Below are 25,730 nucleotides of genomic sequence, written 5' to 3'. Positions count from 1 at the left end.
TATGAATCTCAGTCTGTAAACACATGCTTTAGAATGATAAAAAAGAATGGACTTTATTGATCCCACAGTAGGGAAATTGACTTGTTACAGCAGCACCAACACTCAAGAGAATAATTTGAAGAAATATAATAACAAAGGTACATATATATATATATATATATATATATATATATATATATATATATATACACACATGGGCAGTAATCTGGTATTGTAACCTTCGACCACTAAAAGCCGGGAATAAAACAGGAAAAAAAAACTTGGGTTCCTTGGGAAAATCTTGGGATGCTTTTTTAATCCCTGTTGAGGAATCAACAAATAACTGTCTCAGCATCAAAGATCTTCAAACATGAAAACCTGTCAGGAATTTGCTGTGCTTAAAGGGACAATGTGTAGTTTTTACCATTAATTTCTGGAAATATCCATCAAAATGTTGTTGTAAATGAATTTAGATACCCAGTTGTTTAAAATATGGGCAGTTTCAAAATTTATAACCATAAAAATCAGGTCTAAAATACATGGGAGTGGGTCTAAGTCTCTGGGCGACGCCATATTGGATGCCATGTTTCCTTCTACGGTAGCCCGTGAGGACAGAATGCATTTACTAATTTGTAACAAATGGTTACAAAACTTTCAGCATTAATAAACGTTGTTCTTTTACACATTTACCTCTTCACTTATTACAAGTGATGAAAAGTAATCTGATGTTCTTGTTATTTTGCTGCAGGTTGCACTCCCAAGGATTTTTTACCCTAATGTCCATCTATTGGTAAGGCCCTACTTGAACACAAAAATAATGCTTGCTTGCAATGATTTGGGTATTTTTTGCCCCCTATCGCCAGGGAAAATACACAGTGTCACTTTAATGTTTTGCATGGTCCAGTTAAAGGAGGTTTTACCCCTAAGGACATTAGTTTGAAGCCCCTAACAAAAGGAATGTGTGAAAATGGTTCATGTGAAATTTTGGATATTTCTAGGATGACCCCTGAATGTTTACGCATTCTCTGGGTCACAGTGTGGAAAATGACTTGTTGGTGTTCTTCATCCATCTTGTTTTCCAGTAGATGACACAAACAGCCAGCATCATGATCAACAACACCAGAACCACAGCTAGTGTGTAGCAGTGCTGAAACCAGAACCAGGAGGAATCTGGAAGAGTGGCTGAAAACACACAGAGACAAAATTAAACTAAAACATCTGCATAAAAGACGAACCTAAAACTAGTCATGTGTAACAAACAAAGATGTCTACGTGAATCAACCCAAAGAAAGGAAACCTACCTGAGGTAAGTCAATGCTGGAAAGAAAATCTTGTCACAATAAGACAGGAAATGAAAGCATTTACTTACCACAAAGTCTGGTTCCCGTTCCAACTCCTGCGCGTGTGTTTAAATTAGCAACGCAGTAATAAAGGCCCAGATCTTCCTCCTGGATGTTAGTTATTGTCAGAGCAAGAGATCGGTTCACCAGACTCAGAGTAACGTTGGTTCACCTGACAACCTAAACTGAAAAGTAATGTGATGAAAATGTTCGGTTCTGACACAACAAATGGTGTTTTCTTCTTTGAATTAAAGAGCAAGTCACCCCCCTACCAGAGTCTTACTCAACCCACAGTTCCTGCTTGGAAAATGCAACACAAGGAGTTGCTGCCTGAAGGACTGGGAGGGTGGAGCCAGTGACACACTAAACACACCATAAACACTCGCTTGCTATTCCAACTACATCTTGCTGGGAGAAGTGGGTATTTTTTATTTTTATTTTTGAGAGCCGAAGGAAAATTTCCACTACAGTGGACAATAAAGTTTATATTCTATTATATTCTAAAGCCTGGGGCAAACCAGAGGCAGAAAGTCACGCGAAAGTCACATCACGCGGGACTTGAGAACAGGAAGCGGGAAGTGACTTGCCATCGTGTTTTGCGAGACTCTAACTCATTAACAATGGGTAAGCATGCTATTTATCAGAATATTTTAAGATCAATAATACTTTAAAGTTATCAAAACTGCGGCTGGGTTTGTGCCGTAAAGCCGTTCCGTGTTGTAATGTCTGTTGTAAAGTACTCCCTAATGTTGTAAACAGCCGCGGCGCTTGAGCTAGAACTGGCGCCTATCTTCAGCGTCTCGGCGCGGTGCTTCTGGGATGCATCGCGGCGCTCCCCGTGTGCCCACTCTTTAACTATAAAGGCTTCCATTTAAAATGACGGCGCGGGCGCGATGCGGCGCGTCCTCCTCCAGTGTGCTCCAGGCTTTAGGCCGAGACTTGGTTGTGTTTTTTAGCCCACTACGGCAGTGCAGCTGACATAATTTGGTACAGCAACGTCTCAGGGTGCCTGGCTGATTCAACTTCAATGTAGTGCAGAGTTTTAACCTGAAGAGGGCGCCACACTGACGGTTTCAGGCTGAATATTGAAATGAAATAAAAGATGCACTAAAATGCCAAAACAACGACTACACATGTTTACACCACTAGACCCTCAGCATAAAAGTAGAGCTGGGACAGCTGTAGCTGATGAGGTAGAGTGGGTTGTCCAGCAATCTGAAGGTTGCAGGTTTGATCCCGGCTCCGACCTGAGAATGCTTCTGTTGTGCCCATGAGCAAGACACCTAACCCACCTTGCCTGCTGATGGTGGTCAAAGGGATCAGTGGTGCCTGTGGTTGCCTCTGTCCATGCACCCAGGGCAGCTGTGGCTACATTGTAGCTCATCCCCACCAGCATGTGAACGGCGTGTGAATGGGTGAATGACTGTGTTGTGAAGCTCCTTGGGGGGTTGTAGAGCCCTAAGAAGGTGCTATACAAAATACAGGCCATTTGCCATTACCATTTGGGGCTCTTTAGCATTTAAAATCCTTTACCAGCTTCGAAAGGCTGTCCATCTTTGAGGCTGGCGCAGAGGATCACAGTCGGGACGAGATCTGGACTTTGCTTCAGCCATGTTGTGTCATAAAGGTAAGACACGCTACAACTCAGAGTGACCGTAGAGCCAAAACGGACATGTTGGACCTCAGCAGCAGGCACAGTCAGCATCCAAAACCCGGTCAATGAACAAAAACCTGGAAAGGACCAAAAACACACCAGTTTCACCAAAACAAAGCAGGAGAGGGACTGCACTCCATCAGAAAACGTAACTCCACCCCAGTCCAGTTTGAAAAATGCCATGAAAGTGAGTGTTTCCAGGAGGCACAGAGTGGCACGGCCAAGTGTGGGGAATTTCCATCCTGGGAGGGAGGGGGAGTGGGAGGAGACTGTACCGATGACGTGAAATTGTTCCAGCCCCAGTCAATCACAAGTTTTAAATGCAGTAGCTGCTGTGCTGCCACAGGGGGCAGCACTAAGACGTCTTTAGACCTAGATACTAGATTTGATCAAGTTTACACAAACATGTCAAAAAATGCACAGAATTAGAAAGATTGCATTTGTAAAGACCCAGTTATACAGTTAATTAGCAAAAACATGTCATTTTGGGGTTTAGTTACTCTTTAAAATCTGCTTTAGGACTGCAGATGTTCTGCACAAGAACAATCCAGCAGCAGGACTTCTCTATTCAGGTTGTGTTGTTCCTGTGAAGTCTCAGAAAGTGGAGTTTCTAAGAAAACAGCATCTGCAAATCCAGATCAATTAGATTAAAGGTAGGACATTCCAGCAAGTTGCAATTCAAACGTCCAACCCCCTTTCTTCACCAATCATACCATGCCAACTTTAATTAGCACCGGAAACACCCGCAGGACCAAAGTGCTGTACACAAAACAACTAAAAACAACAGAATAACCAATAAAACCAAACTGGACAAGTGGGGGAGTAGAGGGAGGTGGAGTGTACAGTCGGTAAAGACGGCTCTCCCTTGCCCTGCCTCCAACATGCCTCCATCTAAATAGGATAGATTATCCAGAGTTATCTCTGTAGTTATGCTGCTATAGGCTTAGACTGCTGGAGGACGCACTGACCACTTTCCACACTCTACTGCTTTCTTCTACTATCTGCTCTTTAACTGTATTACTTCCTGCTATTTCAGCTGTTAACTTTATTTCTTCTCTAAGTGTTTTTCTCCCCAGAAGACACGTTGTAGAGGGGCAAATATTGTTGCTTTTAAGCTTACGGTAATATATTACCTTTACTTATGACCCATAAGCTGTGATACTCTATGTAAATATAGAAGATCAACCTGCTTGGTCTTTGGATGTTTAATCAGAAGATTCTAGGATTCTTTGCTTTTTCAGGGATCACACACATTTCATCTCAATTCAGACAGAGTCAGGTTCATAAAAGATAAGAAATTTATTTTCTTAACAAATTAAAAACAGGACAAGTTAACTAAGACGACTGTGATGGATGAATCTGAGGACGGGATGTGATGTGTGGTGATTGAATGGTGTGTGTTCATCAGAACCTTGTATCTAGAAGAACTGAGTTCTGGGTGTGAAAAGAATTAGGTTTGCATTAAGCTATGAAACTGGTTCTTATCAAAATGGCATCAGACGCAATCGTGTGTGCCTACCTCACCCTTTCTTTGGAGACCCTCTTCACGGATCCGGAGGTCAGGGAGGTCGGATGACCTCTGGGCACCGAGGTTTGGTAGATTAACCGCAGCACCGACGCTCTAGTCCAGAGATGTTTCTGCGTCACACCAGATAGATGAAATTGTTTGCGTCTAGAACTCTTACGGAGTCGGAACTGTATCAGCTTTGTTCTGCAGGAACCGTTTGCTGTCAGCTTCAGCGGGTAGCAGGTTTTGACAGCTTGTCAAAAGATGCTCTGGGTTAAAGAGGGTTCGCTCCGGATGGCCTGTCCGTAGCTTTCTCTAGGACGGACTCACCGTCAAGTGAGCTGTGTTTAATGTTCTCATATTATTATTTACTTGGCCAATCGGGACGTGCCATGTTAAGGGGTGTTAACAAGCAACCCTCAGAACATCACGCCTTCTTTCAGATACAGGATGCTCTGATTTGTGGCTAAGAAAATATCCATGTGTCGTGACGTTTAACTTAACTTTAAGTTATCTCTTATGAACATTGTGACTGAGTGTAGATAATGATTCACTTGTCATATCAAACATTACTGATCATCATATATAAATCTTTCAATGTAATAATATTCATTTCCACAGTAATTTAAGCACAGATGAATCAAAACATTTCATTCGTATTCATATACCATTATTGTTCATTCAACCAGATGATATAACGGTGCTGTCCTTTATTCTGTGCAGGACAGCCTAGATACGCAGACAGGCTTGGCAGAGAAGGACCTTGAGAAGGGAACTGCAGCTGCAGAGAGACCCGGACTCCAGCTGATGGAATGGCAGGATCCGGCAGATTAAAGGCAACAAATGTAGACTCCTGTCTCCATATGACCAGATACTGAAGAGGTCAAACTGTACATGAAAAACTGACCATTTGTGGACGTTACAGCTACACTGGTGTTCTACTGAGCTGTGGTGGCCTCATGGAGGGGGCCATCGTCTAGCACACTGCTGCTAACCACTAAAACATTCTCCCTCTCCTGATAATAACTTTTTACTTTCCTTGACATTTGTGTAACGTGAGGAAATATGGGTTTTCTGTCACAATGGTGGTGTTGGACGCAGCTGGGTCATAGCTGGGTCGCTGAGAACTTTCACCCACAGATTAAGACCTGAACGCCAGCGAGTCTGGGAGGAAAACATCTGCCACCTGCAGTCTACCAGAAGATGTGTTTACATGAGTTGTACCCAGACCAAGTCAAAACATAAAGTTTAAACTTCTTTTTCTTGATTTTAATGTTAAAGTAACCATTATCATTTTGCTCATTATAAATGTGTTTAATCAAATGAATGGTTCTTATGCTTTGGGGTAATTATAATGGTTTAATGAATCCATTCTTAAATAATGTTGAGAATGTTTGTTACTGACCTTCACACACACTCAAGCACAAACATTCACACACATCCACACACACCTGCTCACAGTAAACTCCAGACACATTTGATGACGCACGTTTGCTTTGAGAAGAGAAAGGTTTTTGGTAAGTTTCAGTCTTTTGATTCAGTTCGTGTTGGGCAACGAGAGAGAGAGGACTTGTGAACAACCGCTAACGGGGAACGGAGCCCATGGGCTCAACCCCCCCCTTCTCTCGCGCTGTTTCTGCCACGCCAGGCAGAATAGCTGAATCGCAACTTCTAACGCAGACTCATTACCGAGTCTTTTGATTTCTGAGTGAATTAACTTAAGAAAGCGCGTCGACAAAACGCTTTACCATCAACGTGTACCGAGGGCAACTCTGGACCGGGTCCGTTCGACACCTCGTCTCCTGTCAGCCGCCGGTGTCATCTGGATGAACCAACATCCTCCACGGCCCGGATCCGAAAGAGGGTCCACAAGAATGCGGTGAGACAGAACACGGTGTTTAGCGTTTTGATGCATCTTTTCCAACTAAAAACCTAAGTTTATTCAAACCATCACTTTTCACTCAGACACCTGTTTCTTCCTGAAGCAAAATCAGACTCACACACGCATCCATCTCACCTCAGATCACTCCCACAACATTCTCAATCTTCATAAATTCACTAGGTCTATTTGAGCATTAACAGCCTATCAGCTGTTAAAAGATTGTCCCACAAAGTTACCAATGTTGATTGTATTTCCTGTTTGTCAATTTCAAAATCATTAGTTTAATTTGAAGAATTAAAACTTTTAATCCTTCAAACTGGTTTCCTCATTGAACTGAAACACAGACACTCAGATATTATCGTCAGTTTATCGATGAAAACAACCTTTGAGTCTTCTGAACAATATAAAATTTGGTTATTGATTTATTAAAATTAATATTCCGAATTAATACGTAGCATGGTTTCTCTTTCATAAAAGAGCATAAATCCATAACGCTACATTAGGATGTGCTACTACTAGTTTATCCGTTTAATTATAGATCCACTAGGATAAATACAATAAAGTTTATTTCTCACCAAATAGAATATTTACTAAGAAATCACAATAGAACCATGGAAACACTACTTTGTGTGTGTGTGTGTGTGTGTGTGTGTGTGTGTGTGTGTGTGTGTGTGTGTGTGTGTGTGTGTGTGTGTGTGTGTGTGTGACACACCAATGCTCCCTTTTATTGGTCATTTTACGGGGTCAAAGTTTAACTTCCTCTACAGGTACTTTTCAGAATAAAAGCATATATATATATATATATATATATATATATATATATATATATATATATATATATATATATATATATATATATATATATATATATATATATATATATATATATATATATACACATTCTTATTTACATATTTACACAGATGCATAACATAACAGAGCACATTAGACTGATGCTTAACATTACCCGGTCCACACTCCACTCCGGTAGGAGGCGGTAATGCACCTTGACGTTGCTTGACCATAAAACCCAAGTAGCAGCAGTAGAAGAAGAAGAACCGGAAATCCGCCAGAAGAGCAACAGGATAGCTAGCTAGCATTGGCATGTTTAGCTTCCCAGCTGCTGTCAGACCGGTTCAGTGGTTCCGTCCGAGTCACTTGGTGCTGCCGACAGACTCGCAGGAGGAGGTCGGATCAGGTCAGAAGAACACTAGACTCTTGGCTCCACACACCTTTGTTCCGGTTTAAATCCGTTTCGTTCAGTTATTCAGATGCTACGGTAGAGTCGGATGTGGCTGAACTTTACTCTCTGGTTGGTTCTGACTCAGGACTCTGCGTTAAGAACAGAACCAAAGAAACACTGAGTTCTGTTCTGGTTCGGACGTCCTGGACCTCAGAGTCGAGTCTAGATGAAGATATGGTTGTACTGGTTGGGATTTCCAAAGCTTCTGTTCTAAAATAATAATCAGTTAACAGTTTTCAGTCATAAACAGCTCTTAACGCTGCCAGGCTGATGGTTCCGGACCAGATAAGTAAGCTGAAGATTTAGTAAAAAAATGAGATTTAAATAATAACTTTAAATGATGTCATGATTTAGATGTTATTATTTATCAGTTTTGTAAATGCATGGCCCAGTTCTGTTGGCTTTATTACTTATTTATGCATAAATATTGGAGTGTAAACAATGGCGTACGGGCTTGTAGGACAGGTTTTACGCTGATAGCTGCTTGATCATCTAGTCTGCAGCTAACACACAGTTTGATGCTGTTTCATAGATAAGTGTGTCTTTAACAGGCTGCTGTAACAACTAATCTGAAGATCTAACTTAACCTGTTTACATCGTCTCTTATTTGTTGACTAAGACCTCTTAAAGGGTTTACAGGAAGGTCAGGAACTGCAGCAGGACTCCGACAGCAGGGCGTGTCTATCAGAAGTAGAGTACTGCAGATCTTTACCATCTGACTTCTTTTATTAAGCAGGTTCTGTCTTGTTAGACGGATCTGCTGCACTAGGCGCAGCAGCTAAACATTAGTGATGACTGGGTTTTCTTTTGTCTCGGACCGCTCCGCTTGGCCTCTAAACAACAAGTTCTTTCACCTCCACCTGAACCACAACCACAGCACTCCTGGGTCAGCAGCTCATCCAGGACAAAACTGAAGTTTTAGTCATCGGTCCTGAGGCCCAGAGAGAGAAACTTTTACCAAAAATACAATCAAGGTCTTTTAATCCATCTGGTGTGAATTTCGACTCTGAGCTGACTTTTATCCCACACATAAAAAACATGACTAAAATAGGTTTTTATCGTCTAAAGAACATCGCCAGAGTCCGCCCCGTTCTCTCTCGGGCCGATACGGAGACGCTGATGCGTGCTTTTATCACCAGTAGGATAGACTACTGCAATGATCTGCTTTCTGCTCTTCCTAAAAAGAGAATTTCAGGTTTACAACTTTTACAAAACTCAGCAGCTCGCGTCCTGATGAAGACCAGGAGGCGGGAGCACATCACTCCAGTTTTAGAATCACTGCATTGGCTCCCTGTATGCTTCAGGGTCGATTTTAAAGTACTTTTAACGGTTTTTAAGTGTCTTAACGGTCTTGGGCCTTCTTATCTTTCAGAACTGCTTTTACCTTACAAACCCTCGCGACCTCTGCGCTCCTCTGGCGGCCGTCTCCTTGTCATCCCTAAAGTCAGGACACACTCCCACGGCGAGGCGTCCTTCCAGTGTTATGGCCCTCGCTGTGGAACAGGCTGCCCGAGGAGCTCAGGGTCGTAGAGGATGTTCGTGTCTTTAAGAGCAGGCGTAAGACTCACCTTTTTACCATAGCTTTGAATTGAAATCTGTTTTAGCTGCATTGCTTGTTTTGTTTTTATTTTATTATTTATATTTTAGTTTTATTAGACATCTATGTCTTAGTGTTTTCCTTGAATCACTTTTTTGGTTGTTTTACTATCCATATTAGCTCTTATTATTTTGATGTTATTTGTTTGTGCCAGTGTTTTCTTCTGTGGGGCCCTCTGCCTCTGGGCTGGTGGTCGACTGTGGCGGCCTGGGCGCACCTCGGGGAGAGCTTAGGCGGTGGGGGGTTTCGCCCTACCACCCTGGGAGCCCTGGGCTGGTGCCTTTGCTGCTGCCGTCGATCGACTACTACCGAGGCAGATGGCTCACCTGATGGCGTGTTGTTCGTTACCTAACCTATCTGAACTCGGCCTAGTGTTTACTTATGATATTTTATTTTATTTATTTATTTTTAAATTTTGTGTGTGTGCATATGTGTATTTGTTGTTCGTGTGTGTGTGTGTGTCGGTGCGTATTCCTTAGGAAATGGGTTGTGGGATTTTTTTGGGGGGGGGGGGGGGGGGGCACTGTCATAATTATTTCTATATTTTTGGGGAAATGATGGGATTGTGGGTTATATGGGGTGATTTTAACCCGTAAAGCAGTTTGAGCTGCATTTGTAAATGAAAAGGAGAACCCTGGTTTAGGATTTATGAAGCATCAGAAATCCGCAGGGAATCAGATCAGCGATGGATTTAGTCTTGGATAGATTCTGTTGTTGGTGTAAGGATGGAGAGTCACAGCACGTACCTCACATAATAATAATAACAACAATAATAATAATAATCATAACAGCAATAATAATAATAACAATAATAATAATCATAACAACAATAATAATAACAATAACTATAATAACAATAATAACAATAACTATAATAATAATAATATAATAATAATAACAATAATAACTATAATAATAATAATAATAATAATATAATAATAATAACTATAATAACAATAATCATAACAACAACAATAATAATAATATAATAATAATAATAACAACAATAATAATAATCATAATAATAATCATAACAACAATAATAATAACAATAACTATAATAACAATAATAACAACTATAATAATAATATAATAATAATAATAACAATAATAATAATAATAATAACTATAATAATAATAATATAATAATAATAATAATTACAATAATAATAATAATAATAATAATTACAATAATAATTACAATTATTATAATAACAACAATTACAATAACAATAATAACAACAATAATAATAACAATAATAATAATCATAATCATAATAATAATCATAACAACAATAATAATAACAATAACTATAATAACAATAATAACAACTATAATAATAATATAATAATAATAATAGCAATAATAATAATAATAATAACTATAATAATAATAATATAATAATAATAATTACAATAATAATAATAATAATTAGAATAATAATTACAATTATAATAATAACAACAATTACAATAACAATAATAATAATAATAACAACAATAATAACAATAAACTTAGGTCAGGTGTGTTCTATACCTGAAGGTTAGTGGATTTGTTCCTTAGAGGTTCCTCAGCAGGATGAAGCTTTTCTCTCATCCTCTGCTTTAATGTGTCTTTGTCAGGATGGCGGGGGTGTTCGACATCGACATGGAGACCGATGATGTCAGCGACACAGAGGTTTGTTGTTGAATGGTCACACGCCGCCTAGCGCTGCACGGTAGTAGGAAAACCTGCGATGTGCGGTAACAGTGATTAAAATAACGATGATAATAGGACTTGCTGTATATAGACAAATACTTAACTCAAGAACTAAAAACATCAGAAGCAAACGCAACACTCCTCTGTGAGAGCGGGGGGGGGGGGGGGGGGCTGCATTTTCTCACCAGAATCAGCTGATGGAGGGCTCTAGTTCGTGTCAGCGGACACGGTAGGGTCGAGGAGGGGGGCGGGGCTTGACGCTTAGCCTGGCGGATGAGCGGGGGGGATAACATCTGGAAAATGCCCTGATCTGTAAATATTGAAATCTTTAATTTTGGATTCTTTGTCTTGTTTCCATCTGCAGGACGACGCCTGTGAGCTCACAGTCACAGAACCGGAGAAGTACGCCGAGCTTCAGCTTCAGTGTAGCTGATCCGTGAAAATCTGGTCTCATTTCTGGTTGAAACTATGACGTCGGTTGTTCTCCTCCCAGTGTTCAGACGGAGGAGGTGGAGCTGACCAGTGAAAGTGTGAACAGAGACAGTGAGCGGGTCGGACCCGACTGCTTCGAGCTTCTGACTGTGCTGGGCAAAGGAGCCTATGGCAAGGTGTGTGTGTGTGTGTGTGTGTGTGTGTGTGTTTTCAGTGGTATTTTTACTTTTTGAACTGAATATTTAGTATGTTTGTGACGTAGCAGCATCATGTGCATTCATCAGTTCACATCCTGTCTTTGTGGCAGGTGTTCCAGGTGAGGAAGGTTCAAGGTGCTCAAACAGGGAAAATATTTGCCATGAAGGTCCTGAAAAAGGTACCTTACCGCCTCCCTGCTGCTTCTGCTCAGCTCCGTCCCCGATCCTGTTCCATGTCTTCGTTGTGATCATCATGTCCCCCCTGCTCCGCCCCGTTTCGGTCTCTTGCAGGCTAAGATCGTGTGTAATGCTAAGGACACGGCGCACACACGAGCAGAGCGGGAGATCCTGGAGAAAGTCCGACACCCGTTCATCGTGGACCTGCTGTATGCCTTTCAGACCGGAGGGAAGCTCTATCTCATCCTGGAGTGTCTGAGTGGTGAGACGTCCACCGGTATGACGACATGTGTGTTCATAAAGAAAGAATAGATGATGACCCAGCGGAGTGTCTGTTTTCAGGAGGAGAGCTGTTCATGCAGCTGGAGAAAGAGGGCATCTTCATGGAGGACACGGCCTGGTGAGCTCCGACTCTTCAAAGCTTCAACTTATTGACCAAATTCCACAAGTTCCTTATTGATTTAGGTCATTTTCTCTGTTTAGTTTCTATCTGGGAGAGATCATCCTGGCTCTGGGTCACCTCCACTCCAACGGGATCATCTACAGAGATCTGAAACCTGAGAACATAATGCTGAGCCAGCGAGGTAACCCACCCAGAGCTGCCTTCTGCTTTTGCTGGAAACGAGCAGCTAGACGGATGTGAAACGGCTCCATTTACAGGTGCTGGCCAGTAAATTAGAATATCATCAAAAGGTTGAAAATATTTCAGTAATTCCATTCAAAACGTGAAACTTGTACATTATATTCATGCAATGCACACAGACCAATGTATTTCCAATGTTCATTACATTTAAATTTGATATTCATAAGTGACAACTAATGAAAACTCCAAATTTGGTATCTCAAAAAATTAGAATATTCTGAAAAGGCTGAATATAGAAGACACCTGCTGCCACTCTAATCAGCTGATTTACTCAAAACACCTGCAAAGGCCTTTAAAAGGTCCCTCAGTCTTGTTTTGAAGGCACCACAATCATGGGGAAGACTTCTGACTTAACAGCTGTCCAAAAGACAATCATTGACACCTTGCACAAGGAGGGCAAGACACAAAAGGTGATTGCTAAAGAAGCTGGCTGTTCGCAGAGCTCTGTGTCCAAGCACATTAACAGACAGGCGAAGGGACGGAAAAAATGTGGTAGAAAAAAGTGTACAAGCTCTAGGGATAACCGCACCCTGCAGAGAATTGTGACGACAAACCCATTCAAAAATGTGGGGGAGATCCACAAAGAGTGGACTGCAGCTGGAGTCAGCGCTTCAAGAACCACCACGAGGAGACTCATGAAAGACATGGGATTCAGGTGTCGCATTCCGTGTGTCAAGCCACTCTTGAACAAGAAACAGCGCAAGAAGCGTCTCGCCTGGGCCAAGGACAAAAAGGACTGGACTGATGCTGAGTGGTCCAAAGTTATGTTTTCTGATGAAAGCAAGTTCTGCATTTCCTTTGGAAATCAAGGACCCAGAGTCTGGAGGAAGAGCGGAGAAGCACAGAATCCACGTTGCATGAGGTCCAGTGTAAAGTTTCCACCGTCAGTGATGGTGTGGGGTGCCATGTCATCTGCCGGTGTTGGCCCACTCTGTTTCCTGAGGTCCAGGGTCAATGCAGCCGTCTACCAGGAAGTTTTAGAGCACTTCATGCTTCCTGCTGCTGACCAACTTTATGGGGATGCAGACTTCACCTTTCAACAGGACTTGGCACCTGCACACAGTGCCAAAACCACCAGCACCTGGTTCAAGGACCATGGTATCCCTGTCCTTGATTGGCCAGCAAACTCGCCTGACCTTAACCCCATAGAAAATCTATGGGGTATTGTGAAGCGGAGGATGCAATACGCTAGACCCAACAATGCAGAGGAGCTGAAGACGACTATCAGAGCAACCTGGGCTCTCATAACACCTGAGCAGTGCCACAGACTGATCGAGTCCATGCCACGCCGCATTACTGCAGTTATTGAGGCAAAAGGAGCCCCGACTAAGTATTGAGTGCTATACATGCACATTCTTTTCATGTTCATTCTTTTCAGTTGGCCAACATTAGAGAAACAAACATTTTTTCATTGGCCTTTAGAATATTCTAATTTTCTGAGATACCAGATTTGATGTTTTCATTGGTTGTCACCTATAAATATCAAAATTAAACGTAATAAACATCGGAAATACATTGGTCTGTGTGCATTGCATGAATATAATGTACAAGTTTCACGTTTTGAATGGAATTACTGAAATATTTTCAACCTTTTGATGATATTCTAATTTACTGGCCAGCACCTGTAAGTTCCTTTTGGGAATAACAAAGCTGTCTGGAATTTGTCCTGAATTGAGATCCAGGAAGTAAATGGCTGAAATGAGCCTCGTCTCCTCCTCCTCCTCCTCCTCCTGCTCCTCCTCCTGCTCCTCCTCCTCCTGCTCCAACTCCTCCTGCTCCAACTCCTCCTCCTCCTGCTCCTCCTCCTCCTATTCCTCCTGCTCCTCCTCCTCCTCCTGCTCCTGCTCCTCCTCCTCATCAAAAGGAGTCAGCTGAGGTGGTTTGGGCTTTCATGTGGTCACTGGCAGGAGGGAGACCTGGAACTTTCTGGACAGTGTTGACGGGGAGAAGGATGCTTGTATTTGGACCCGTGACCTCATCGAACCAAAATAAAAACAAACACAAAACAAAACAGAGCAGATGCAGAGATGTGTCGGTTATGGTGTCTCTGACCTTTTGTTGCTGAATCTGGATGTTTTTGTCGTGTTTCTTTAAGGACACATCAAGCTGACAGACTTTGGTCTCAGTAAGGAGTCGATTCATGATGGAAGCATCACGCACACCTTCTGTGGGACCATCGAGTACATGTAGGTAACACACACACACACACACACACACGCACACACACACGCACACACACACACACACACACACACACACACACACACACACACACTTGTTACAGTTAGGGTTAAACGAGTTTAGTACAGAGTCATGTGACGGGTCGGCGGACCGCGGGGGAACCGGTTTCACTACTGAACCACATCTGTTGCTGCTTCCGTTTGCTTTCAGGGCCCCAGAGATTCTGACCCATTCGGGCCACAACAGAGCAGTGGACTGGTGGAGCCTCGGGGTCCTGATGCACGACATGATGACCGGATCGGTAAGCTACAAGCAGACCTTTTGGTGATGAACTACGTTGTCTCTCACCAGTTTAACATGAAACTGGTTATTGTGGTTTCAGCGTGGATCTGACCCAGTCAAGTAGTTTGTGAGATTCATTCATTAAACTAAAGCAGGTGAGCAGAAAGGATGAAGTAAAACAACAAACCAACTAAAGTCAAACGTGTGTGTGATTGCTTCAGCCTGAAACTCTGACACAACCGTTTGCTTTTATTTGAGCTTCACATGTTGGCGCCGGCGTGTCAGGCTTTCCGTCGGTCTGCCTACAAGCTGCTGGTGTACGAGCACTAAACTTGCTGGATATCAGACGTTTTGTGCAAAATCTCTTGAAGTTTGAATTGAATAAGCATAGCCATGTCCCCCTCGGCTGTCAGGAGTCTGAACTCACCTACCGGGCTTGGAATCGTCCTCCACAAATCCCCGCAGCAAACACAGCGGTCAGCTGATGCGACTGAACGCTGCTCTAGGATGCTTGTCTTCAGCTCTGATGAAGTTTGAGGCGGTGCCTCGCTGCTTTCGTTCGTTAGGGTTCTGGATCCTGTCGACACCTGTTTGGCACGTGTTGTTGGCGGCCAGGATGGATTACTTCACACTAGGGGCTGCATGCCTTAATCTTTTTAAAAGTCGACACTCAAGTAATGAAAATCGAGTCGACTTCGACTAGTCGTTGATGACGTCATACACCTGAAGCGGCACCGGGGGGTGGGGGGGGGTGGGGTAGGTTTGCTGGAGTTTTTGACAATTAAAATTGCGCCCACATTTTCAAAGTTAAACACATTTCTTTTAACAACGGTAGTTTCTGCTTCAGCCCCCCCCCCCCCCCCCCCCCCCCCGCACAGCGGCCGCAAACTCACTGATGTGCCTGCAGCCTCTCGGAGTTCCTGCTGCTCTAAACATTAAAATAATTATTTCATTTTCTGTTCCTCACTTCTGATTACCTTCAATGGTGTCTGTTTGTTGCAACCAGCAGGTACAAAAACTAGCTTGTTTTTATTTGACTATTTTTCTGTCCTGCCTGTTTATTATCTTCCTGCATCTCCTCTCAATCCTAAAGAGAAACTGCTACCTGGGTTCATATATATTCACCTCATGAGTTACCTTTGAACTGCAGTTCTAAAAGATCTACCGACCGCTAAAACAGCGGAGTGCTCGCCGGCCGACTACAACGGGACCGTTTTTGCTGCGGAGTTCGTGCCGGAGCGGAGCGGGGATAGTGGAATTTTGGGGGCGCGTCACCGGAGAACACAACAGGTGATGCGCCTCGCTCCGCAGCAGCGAAACGCATCAGGCACAAATAACAGACAGAAAACATGAAAGGAAATGAGCCGACATGAACGATCGCGTGTTTAATTTGTTTTTGAGGTGGTGACACCTGATTTGGCCGTGCTCAGGACGCAGATGTCTGGAGCGCGTCAACAATCAGAGCTTTGCATGTGCAAACTGGTTAAGGTTAGGATGGGGGTGAGGGGAAGGTTAAATTGCAAGAGGGTAAAGGTCACAGTTTGGTTAAATGTCCGTTTTACCGCCGGTGTCAGTACCGACGCTCTGGCACAGCGCGTCGCCTCCGCCTCCCGACGCAGGAGCTCATCACCTGCTGGAGGACTGCATCTTGTCGGTCATTATCACGTGACAGCGACTAGTCGATGACAGGCATAAAAAGTCACTACAGAGCCATGAAGTCGACTAGTTCATACAACCCCTACTTCAGACCCGCTTTCCTAAGGTTTTTGGCTCAGGCAACTTGGTCTGTGGCCAAAGAGGATTCGCCAGCTCCCACCAGCATTGGCTTGATCAATGCTACATGACCAGCAAACAAGACCATGCTGGGCCTGCTCCCTCTTGGATCTATTTGTACAAAGTATGGGATATCTCGTCATTGTTATGCGGATGACACTCAAATATATTTCCCACTTAAAAAAACGAGCTCAAGCTCTCTAAATACCCTGGTTTCCCGTCAGAAGGAAGTAAAAGCCTGGTTAAGAACTTTTTAAAGTGAAATGGAAACAAGACTGAGGCGATTGTTTATGGTAGCTCTACTGAAACCCTCAACATAAAAGTTGGTTTTCTGGCCCGGTACATTAAGCCGGCCATTACCAACCTTGGGATTGTCTTATTTATTTTAGGTTTTATTAATTCTAGGTTTATTGTTGATTCTGTTGTTTTTATTTGGTGTACAGCACTTTGGTCCTGCACGTTCCCTCAGGATTTATGTTTTAGACATTCAAAGGTCCCATATCATGTAAAATCCACATCTTCGAGCATTTGACCATGTTTTATTGTTTGTTTCTCGTTAAAAACACCCCTCAAGTGTTATTTGGCCACAAACATGCATTTTCCTGTTTCAGATGCTTCTTCCCCTCAGCTCTGCACATTTTGCTAAGCTAATGCACTCAGCTGGATGAGGTGGTTTCTGCATCAGCGTGACTCCTCCCCATCCAGGGAGTCTCCTAAATCCCCTGGACTGTAAACACTAACACCCACTTTCTCAGTGTAGCTAGCAGAGTTTAATTTCCACAGTTGTAAAGAAGTGATTTCTTTCTTTCCTATCTAGGCTCTATAATGCCCAACAATGGATGTGAGAGGAACAAGATCCCTGTTCAGTCAGGGACCGGACCTATCCTTTTTCCTTCAGCGCATGATTTTTACTTTTTAGTTTCTGAAGCTTGGTCCTAGGCATGTCTGTGTGTAAGAATGAAAACAAAAACATGAGCTGAGGTCACACCTTTCTAACTACTTCCTGTTTCCTGTGGCTTGTTTTGTCTCAGCCTCCGTTCACGGCCGAAAATAGGAAGAAAACTATCGAGAAGATCCTTAAGTGCAAACTCAACCTTCCCCCTTATCTGACAGTCGATGCCAGAGATCTCATCAAACAGGTGTGTCACTCACAAATATGACTTCTGTCATCTACAGGCTGGTTATCCTCAGGGCACATGACCAGGACACGGAAATTTATAGAAATTAACTTGATTTAGTGTAGCCTAGTGAGCTAGACCAAATTCTTGCTTTGCAAAGTTTGGTCTAGGCATGCTCCATTGGAACCTCCGCAGCTCCTACCAGGACTCTGGCTGGCCAATCACAGCTCTCTAGAGGGGTTTCAAACACATAAAGAGCTGTGATTGGTCCATAATGGTGGGCCAATCATAGTGCTCTATCTGCTTAGTGAACAAATCACAGAGCTTTATCCGCTTTGTGGGCCAATCAGGGCACTCTATATGCCTGGTGGGTGGGATGATGCAACAGAGTGAAACAAGAGTATGTCACATTCATTGTCCAGTGGACAACGGTAGAACCCGCCCCACAACCGAGAGCCGTCCATGGAGCATGGCCAGACTAAATAATACATTTATTTAGTCTGGCTTGCCAGGCTAGGTTTAGTTTGGAAAAGATAGAAAACTTAAAAAATGTGAGCACAAAAGTCCAAAGGCCGCCCGTGAGTGATCCCAGGTGGTTGGTCTGAGATGCTTTTATTGGTGGCGGATCCTGTTACGATGGAATAATGCAGCCTTTGTTTTGCCTGTGGAGCTTTTATTCAACAGCTGATCTGCAGAACGGCTCCCAGCTTTTCTCTTGGAGGCGCAGATTTCTTTCTGCTGCCAAATTATTAAATGAACAGTTTAGGAAACAGATGGAAGTCCAATGAATATTTCCAGATTTAAGTTTTAGGTTTCAGCAGTAAAACAAAGTCTTTTTTTGTATGAAATCCTAAATTTGGGCCTAAATAAAAAAAAAAGAAGCCAATAGTGAAAATGATCTCTTTGCTGTGCGTTCGTCTTTTTAACACCTTAGTCTAACAGCTGAAATGTCTCCCCAGCCTTCATTAGTGTCCACAGTTGTGATTCATCACTAAATGAAAAAAATCAGCTGTGTTCTTGATCTAAAACATGCACGAAATGTGCTGGAAGCCGACTGCAGCGCCAGGTATGTCAGCTCCACTTTTACAAACATCAAGCAGGAGGCGACCCGCCACTCTGAAGTAGCAAGTGCGGTATTCTGGCCAGAGCGGTGGGGGTCTGAGTGACATTTCATGAACACTGTAAAGGGTCATTTTAGCGCACACTGGCTCAGGAAAAGATTTAAAAGGATGGCTTTAATAATAGGGCTGCATTTTGTGAAGCATTTCTGCATTTTTTTTTTCAGCTATTGAGGAAGAGTCCAGTCAAAAGACTCGGCTCCAGTCAAGGTGACTCCGCTGATATCCAGGTAAAAAACACACCCAGTCCATAAGATTAGCCATCGTATACTGAAGACTCCATAATAAATAGAAGTTTTGTCAGTCGGAGGAATGCTGCAAAGCTCCATAAAGAGCATCAGAAAAATGAAATTTGCAAATTATTATTATTATTTTTTTTACCTCTGAAGCCAAAATTCAGCAGATTATTCTTGAGAAGTCCTTATTTTAAAAAACAGTCAGAAATGGTTTATTTTATTAATTAAAAGGGTAAATCATCCATTCTGTTTTTATGCCATTCAGGACGTTTCTCTGTATCTAAAAAAAGTCTCTGGGATGAAGAAGTCACTGGTTTTTCAGAGGTTTTACTGGGTAGGCTCGACAGAAGTCTCATCAGGATTAATAACTTTGTTTCATAAATACACTTTTTACTTAGCGAAGTAGCCTAAATGTGCAATAAGTAAGACTTTTACTGTGAAATAATCACAAAACTGTCTCAATCCTGTTGGAAGGAAGGCTATACTGAAGCAGATTAACTTCTCAGCTGGGGGTTGTCGGTCCTTCGCCTTTCAAAAAGGTAAAATAGGGACGTAGTCACTGTTTACTATCCGTGAGCCTGCAGGGTTGCCAAGTCTGTGCTGAGCTAACGCTGCAGCACTGGTACTTGTAATTCGACACCGGTAGGCAAAAATTAAATGAGTTGTTTAAAGAAGCAAAGCCAGTAAACAGGAGCGACCCAGAAGTTAGTTGTTGTGCCCCTAAGAAGCCACGGCATCTTTTTGTTTTACTTTATCAAGCAGAGCAGGCTAGAGGCTAACATTGAGCCATCAATGCTAACGGGGATTTAGAAGCAGTCGGCCCTGAAATATATCAAGCTTCCTTTTCCAACTCGATGTTCCAGTGAAATGTTTTTTTTCCACTTATCACCCTATTGTGTATGACTCGTCTTCGCTCATCATCTAGAATCATCTGCTGCTGATCTGTCACTGGCAACAGCCGTGAAACTCGTGGAATAGGAGTGAGAAAGTCACTTTTTGTTTGGAAATGGACCGTAGTACCCAGCTGGACCACAGGTCGTCCTTCTTCATGCAGCTAAACGTTCTCATGATAAAAAGCGTGATTTTATTTTCCAGAAACATTCGTTCTTTAAACAAATCAACTGGGACGACTTGCTGAACAAGAGAGTAGAGCCTCCGTATAAACCTCAGCTGGTTGGTGTTATGCTCTTTTTTTTTAGCTGCAAATGAAATAAGTTAGTTAGCTGTTGTTGATTAAAACCAACCATCGACTCAATCCTCTTGTGTGTCTCTTGCTAGCATTCAGATGAGGATGTGAGCCAGTTCGACACCAGGTTTACCCGACAGACTCCAGTGGACAGTCCGGACGACTCCACGCTGAGCCACAGCGCAGAACTCGCCTTCGCTGTCAGACGCGTTTTGGTGAATTCCACTTTTCTGGTTTTCGCTTCACGAGGTGCTAATCAGACGTTATCTTGTTCTCTTTCAGGGCTTCTCCTTCGTGGCTCCATCGGTGTTGGAGAGTCTGAAAGAAGGGTTCTCGTTCGAGCCCCGATCTCGTCACGTTCGTCGTCACAACAGCAGCCCACGCACACCCATCAGGTACCGCACACACACACACGCACGCACACACACACGCACGCACACACGAACAGCTTATCCAAGTTTGGGTCACGGAGGTCGCAGCTCCAGCAGGGAGGCCCGGGTCTATAAAGAGTAGAAGTTGCCACCAAACTAAGAAGCTGAAGCTGACGTTGACGTGTACATTTATACATTCTGCCGGCGTCAGCGTGGTGACTGTTTTAGAGCCAACACTTGCTAGTGGTCACCATCAGAAGTCACAAAAAATTGCATCAGAAACTTGTACACGGCCTCCATAACATGTCACACACACATGCAAATTACGCTGCCATCACACTAATGTCTGCTCTGTTCATCGCCGTCACCAATAATTTAAACGTTTATTTAATTTCTCATAGTTAAGTCCGTCGTTGGCACTCCCATAAGCTCGTTTCGGACTGGTCCTCCACCTCTCAGCTCGACTCTGATTACTTAGAAACAAGCAGCTACTTTTAGGTATTATAATTTAAACGAGGAAGGAAGTGACGCCGCCGTTAGCGGCTAGCTCTGATGAAGACCGCAGGAGTGGTCGAAACTCCCAACAAGGTAAAAAAAACCTTTTCTGTTAAAAGAACCTAAAAATGCAATAAGAAGATCGTGATTTAAAATCCGTAAGTTAATTTATATATTTTAATAAGTAAATTAATTTAATTTATTAACTTATATTTTAGGAAGATAAAACCACTTGAGATGAAACATCTTGTTTACGAGTGGGTCCTCCTACCGTAGAGAAGTGAAATACAAGAAGACGGGCAGCTCACTGTAGAATAAAACAAACTCAGTCCAGTTATTGAGTAGATAACTAAAGACAAACTGGACAACAAAATAAATAGTAATAATAAATAATAATCCTGCAAATGTGTTGGTGTTTAATTAGGGTTGTCACCAGGGATGTGAGTCTCCACGGCTGAGGCCGGTTCGATAAGCCACCATCGATGCGATGCTTTAAAGCTGTTACCGCAGCTTTGGAAAACAGATGAGCTTAAAACACTTTTTCATGCCACATAACGTTCTAACTTAGTGTAGCTACAAATGTGTGGTGGAGATAAAAAATACAAATGAATAAATGGTTCTCTAAACCTCCGCCAATAACACGGCTCGGACCGGAACCAACCACTGGATCATCCGTTTCCCAGACCTGCCAACCTGTACGCGTTTTGGCATCTATGTACGCCGGTACGACTCACCCTTCTAAACTACGCAGAAAGCTGCGGATACGTGAGCTGAGTTGTGTGGCAAATGTGCACGTATGGTACTCCTGTCTGACAACACGAGTCAGCGGCGTGGTGAAGACGTTTACGCCAATCATCGCAGGAAAGAGAAGGAAAACCGTCCTGCCTGACAGCGTAACAGCCCCGCCCCCTCCTGCCCGCTGCTCCTCTCTCCCTCCGGCTCGCCTCTCGCTGCTGTTCTGGTCAGGTAAAGTGTGTGTGTGTGTTTGCCTTTATCCGTTGCAGATAGATTTGGCCTGTATATAAGGAGGTGTAGCGTAGGGAAATGGATGATTTTTATCTGTTATGACCAGGAAGCTGTAATATTCTATATAAATATAAAATATGAACCTGCGAGGTCTTTATTTGATCTTATCAGAAGATTCTAGGATTTAATTCAGAAGATCTAGGTTCGTTGCTGTTTCAGTGATCAACCACACTTCGTGTTCCTTCAAGAAAGAGTCGGGTTTATAAAAGTTAGAATTTATTTTACAAACATTTAAAACATGAATAAGTAACTAAGCATTTACTGTGAGTGGATGTAACTAAACGTGCTGAAGGAGCCTGTGTGTGAATGCGACGTCCGTCAGAGCTTCCTTATCAAAGTAGGCCGAGTTCTGGTGAAAACAGTTTGGTATAAAGGGTTAGGGTTCTTATCATCAGAAGAACATCAGACGCGATCTGTCATGTCCACTTCACCCGTTCCAGAGAGACCCTCTTGGTGGATCCGACAGTCGCGGGGTCGGCTGACCTCTGGCACCGGAGGGCTGTAGAATACCGTGGTACCGACTCTTCAGTCCGGAGATGTCTCGGGTCACAACCGCTGGATGGAACCGTGCGTCTGGCGGACGATATCAGCTTTGTTCTGCAGGAACTGTTGGCTCATCAGCTTCGCAGGTGTAAAGGGTTTCGACGACGTGTCGACATCTTTGATGGTTAAAGAGGTTTGGCTACAGGCGGCCGGTCTGAGCGACTCTCTAGAACTGTCGACTCACTCAGGATGATCCAGTTTTAAGGTTTTGATGTTATGATTTGGACAGCCAATCAGAGGCTGCCAAGTTTGAGAGATGTTACCAAGACCACTCAGAAACACGCCTTCATGATGCAGGATGTTCTGACTGGTTTAAAAGTCGTCTAACTCAACCGTACGTGTTGTTGTGTGGGTGCAGGTGTGAGGACCTGGTCGTCTAAACATGGTGAACACAAGGCAGGTTCTAGTAGACATAAACACAACATAACATCCATTCAGTGTGCACAGATTAATGAAGCATTTCATTAAACTATAGTTATGATAAGTAGTGATAAAAAATGTTTATGTAATGATTGTCTAGATTATGAGTCATGGAAGAAGTTCATGTTGATTTAGTAAATCATTCTTGAATTTAGCAACTGATTGGAGCTGGAGTCGTTCTGCGGAGGCAGACAGATGGACCTTGGGGAAGAAAGTTATTGTTTATCTTTCAGACTTGCAGAGGATTGGTTAGCAGACCTGCCAAAAAAAAAAAAAACCCCGGTCCATGTGTCTCAGAAGTTTTTGTCCAAATATCAAGAACAGTGGCCGTGCTCGCGACCCTCTAAACAACCTCAGCGCCGTTTTACTGTGAAAAAAATCCTCCTGGGCGCATTCCTTCATTAGACGTTCCAGCATCCGTCCCTTCTGGTTGAATAAAGCCGCACCTCGTTACAAGCCGCATGGCTCAAAGCGTGAGAAAAAGTAGCGGCTTATAGTCCGGAAAATACGGTAACTGTTAGGAATTATTCTGAAAGACTGCGAACATCCGGAAACATCCAAAAAGTTTTTAAATGTTGTAGATTCACGAGGGGCTGTTGTGAAATCCGTAGTTTCTCTTATTCTGACCCACCTCTGCATGCTACATGAAAACAAGCATGTCTCTGCTCTTCTTGCTGCTTTTATCCTCTCATGGTCTCCATGTGACCCACATCTGATCTCAGACACGTTTCTCTCTCCAGTCCACTGAAGTTCTCTCCTGCTGGGCCCTTTAAGTTGGCCGTGGAAGGAGAGCCAGACCTTTTCTCTCCTACGTCTCCACCAGCAGCTCCACCTTCGGTCCCGTTGGAGAACGGACCTGCCAGTCGGCCCATCAAAACCCCGTCTCGGAACAAGAAGAAGAAAGGACATCAGAGATGAGGAGGAGGCTGTAAAACATCCAGCTTTGGTCATTTTTCTAACTTCTGATTTCAGGTCCGACTTACTGGGAAACCGGTTCTGGAGAAATAAATGAACTCAGTACTGACTGGGTTTATAGTCACACATGCTCTGCTTATTATTACGACTCTGAGTTGAATTATTTGTGAAGCGTTCATCTTCAGCTCTGACGTTTCTGGACGTTCTGTCTCACTGGACTCTCATGTATGGAAACACAAACTTCTGTAATTAGAAAGCGAGCGAAGGAGCCATCAGTTCCTTCACCAGCTTCCTGTGGCGCTACACACCGCTAACCCGCTTCTTTAGTTACAACTAAAGAAAGTTGGTACGAGGTTTAAAGACTAAGTTCACTTGTTTCTTTTTCAACACATTTGCAGCGGCGTCGAGTATGTTTGAGTGACTTATGAGTCATCTCTGAGGTATAAAAGCTCCGGTGCTCCTGTCTCAGGAACTAGAAGTGAGCCAGAGCAGAGGGGGGCTGAAGACGACAGGATCTGGAGTCTTAATGATGTTTGGGTATCTCGGCTCTGATTGGCTAACAGTAACAAGGCTCTACCACTGGCTCAGTTGATGTTTTATCTCCACAAACAACACCAGCCTGATGGAGTTGCTAATGCTAACGGCTAGCTTCCACTAGCTGAGACGTTCTCTGCTGTTTCCTGGATGCTAAACCAAACCAACAACAGCCTTCCCCGTCGCGAGCCAAGGTGGTGTAGATCTGTGTGGCTTTTCTAATCCGAGCGTTTCGCCATCTACTTTTTATCGGCGGCTAATGCAGGAACTAGAAGTAGAAGACTGTTTTTACCGATTATTTTTAAACATACAAGTAAAAAACCGGTTCCTCAGTGAACTTGGCCTTTAAGGTGGAACTGGTCCATCGAGTTCGACTCACAGCAAACCGATGACGGATTTCTGCTTTGAAGATTATTTTGTGCGAAGGTTGAAACACGACACCACTTTTTGTTGTTGTTGTTGGGCTGCATGACCTTAAATCTGTGGTGTGACACGTTTTGGGTTTTTTTGGTTCCAGGTTTTCTTTTCTTTGTATATAAAATTTAATCTAAAGTGTGAAAGCCTAAAGAAGGTTGTTCCTTTACGTAATGACATCATTGTGAAACACACTGCCTTCCTGTTGGTTCATCCAATGCCTCAGATAGCAGCTCAGTGGTTAGTTTGAACCAATCAGAGCAGACTTGGCCTTAAAGTGACAGTAGCTAAAAGTCAGCAGTGGCTGAATTTGTGTTAAATATAATTATGTTGGGAAGATTTTTGGCACATGGAACTCATCCTGGAGACCTTCAACACAAAATTAATAAGCTATAAATTATTTATGGGGTTTTAATGAGTTTGTAAATAGAAAAATATTTATTTAAGTTTAAAATCCTCTAGATTATTTTTTCATTTTTACTTATTCCTCAGGTGTTTCTAAACAACATTCATCTGCTGCCCATGCACACACACACACACACACACACACACACACACACACACCTGCTGTATGAACAGGTTTACGGTGATGTGCTCAGAAAACAAAATTATGTATAAAAACAGTATTTTGTTAATGAAGCTGAAGTTTTTCCCCAATCTGAACTAGTGTTTAAGTAGAATTTAAACATTTACAGATTCACTCTAATCAAATGTATTTTCTCTAAAATAAACAACTTTATGAATCTGATAATTTTTGTAAAATGTTTG

At 42.9% G+C, this 25,730-nt stretch overlaps 1 protein-coding gene across 1 annotated transcript; it reads left to right on the top strand.

Annotated features, from left to right (window-relative positions):
• The first annotated feature begins 7,420 nt into the window (after nt 1-7,420).
• On the top strand, nt 7,421-24,140 carry LOC107396767 (ribosomal protein S6 kinase beta-2). Its single transcript, XM_054734579.2, has 16 exons — nt 7,421-7,560; nt 10,826-10,880; nt 11,266-11,303; nt 11,395-11,509; nt 11,641-11,709; nt 11,822-11,969; nt 12,050-12,107; nt 12,191-12,291; nt 14,446-14,536; nt 14,742-14,832; nt 17,618-17,725; nt 18,990-19,052; nt 20,154-20,231; nt 20,337-20,444; nt 20,527-20,639; nt 23,840-24,140. The coding sequence occupies exons 2-16, from the start codon at nt 10,827-10,829 to the stop codon at nt 24,015-24,017; spliced, it is 1,413 nt and encodes a 470-aa protein (XP_054590554.2). The 5' UTR covers nt 7,421-7,560; nt 10,826; the 3' UTR covers nt 24,018-24,140.
• The last annotated feature ends 1,590 nt before the right edge of the window (nt 24,141-25,730 follow it).

The sequence above is a fragment of the Nothobranchius furzeri genome, chromosome 6 (assembly GCF_043380555.1).
Source record: "Nothobranchius furzeri strain GRZ-AD chromosome 6, NfurGRZ-RIMD1, whole genome shotgun sequence".
In the NCBI taxonomy this organism is placed as follows: Eukaryota; Metazoa; Chordata; class Actinopteri; order Cyprinodontiformes; family Nothobranchiidae; genus Nothobranchius; species Nothobranchius furzeri.
This window is presented reverse-complemented; position numbering and strand designations above follow the sequence as displayed.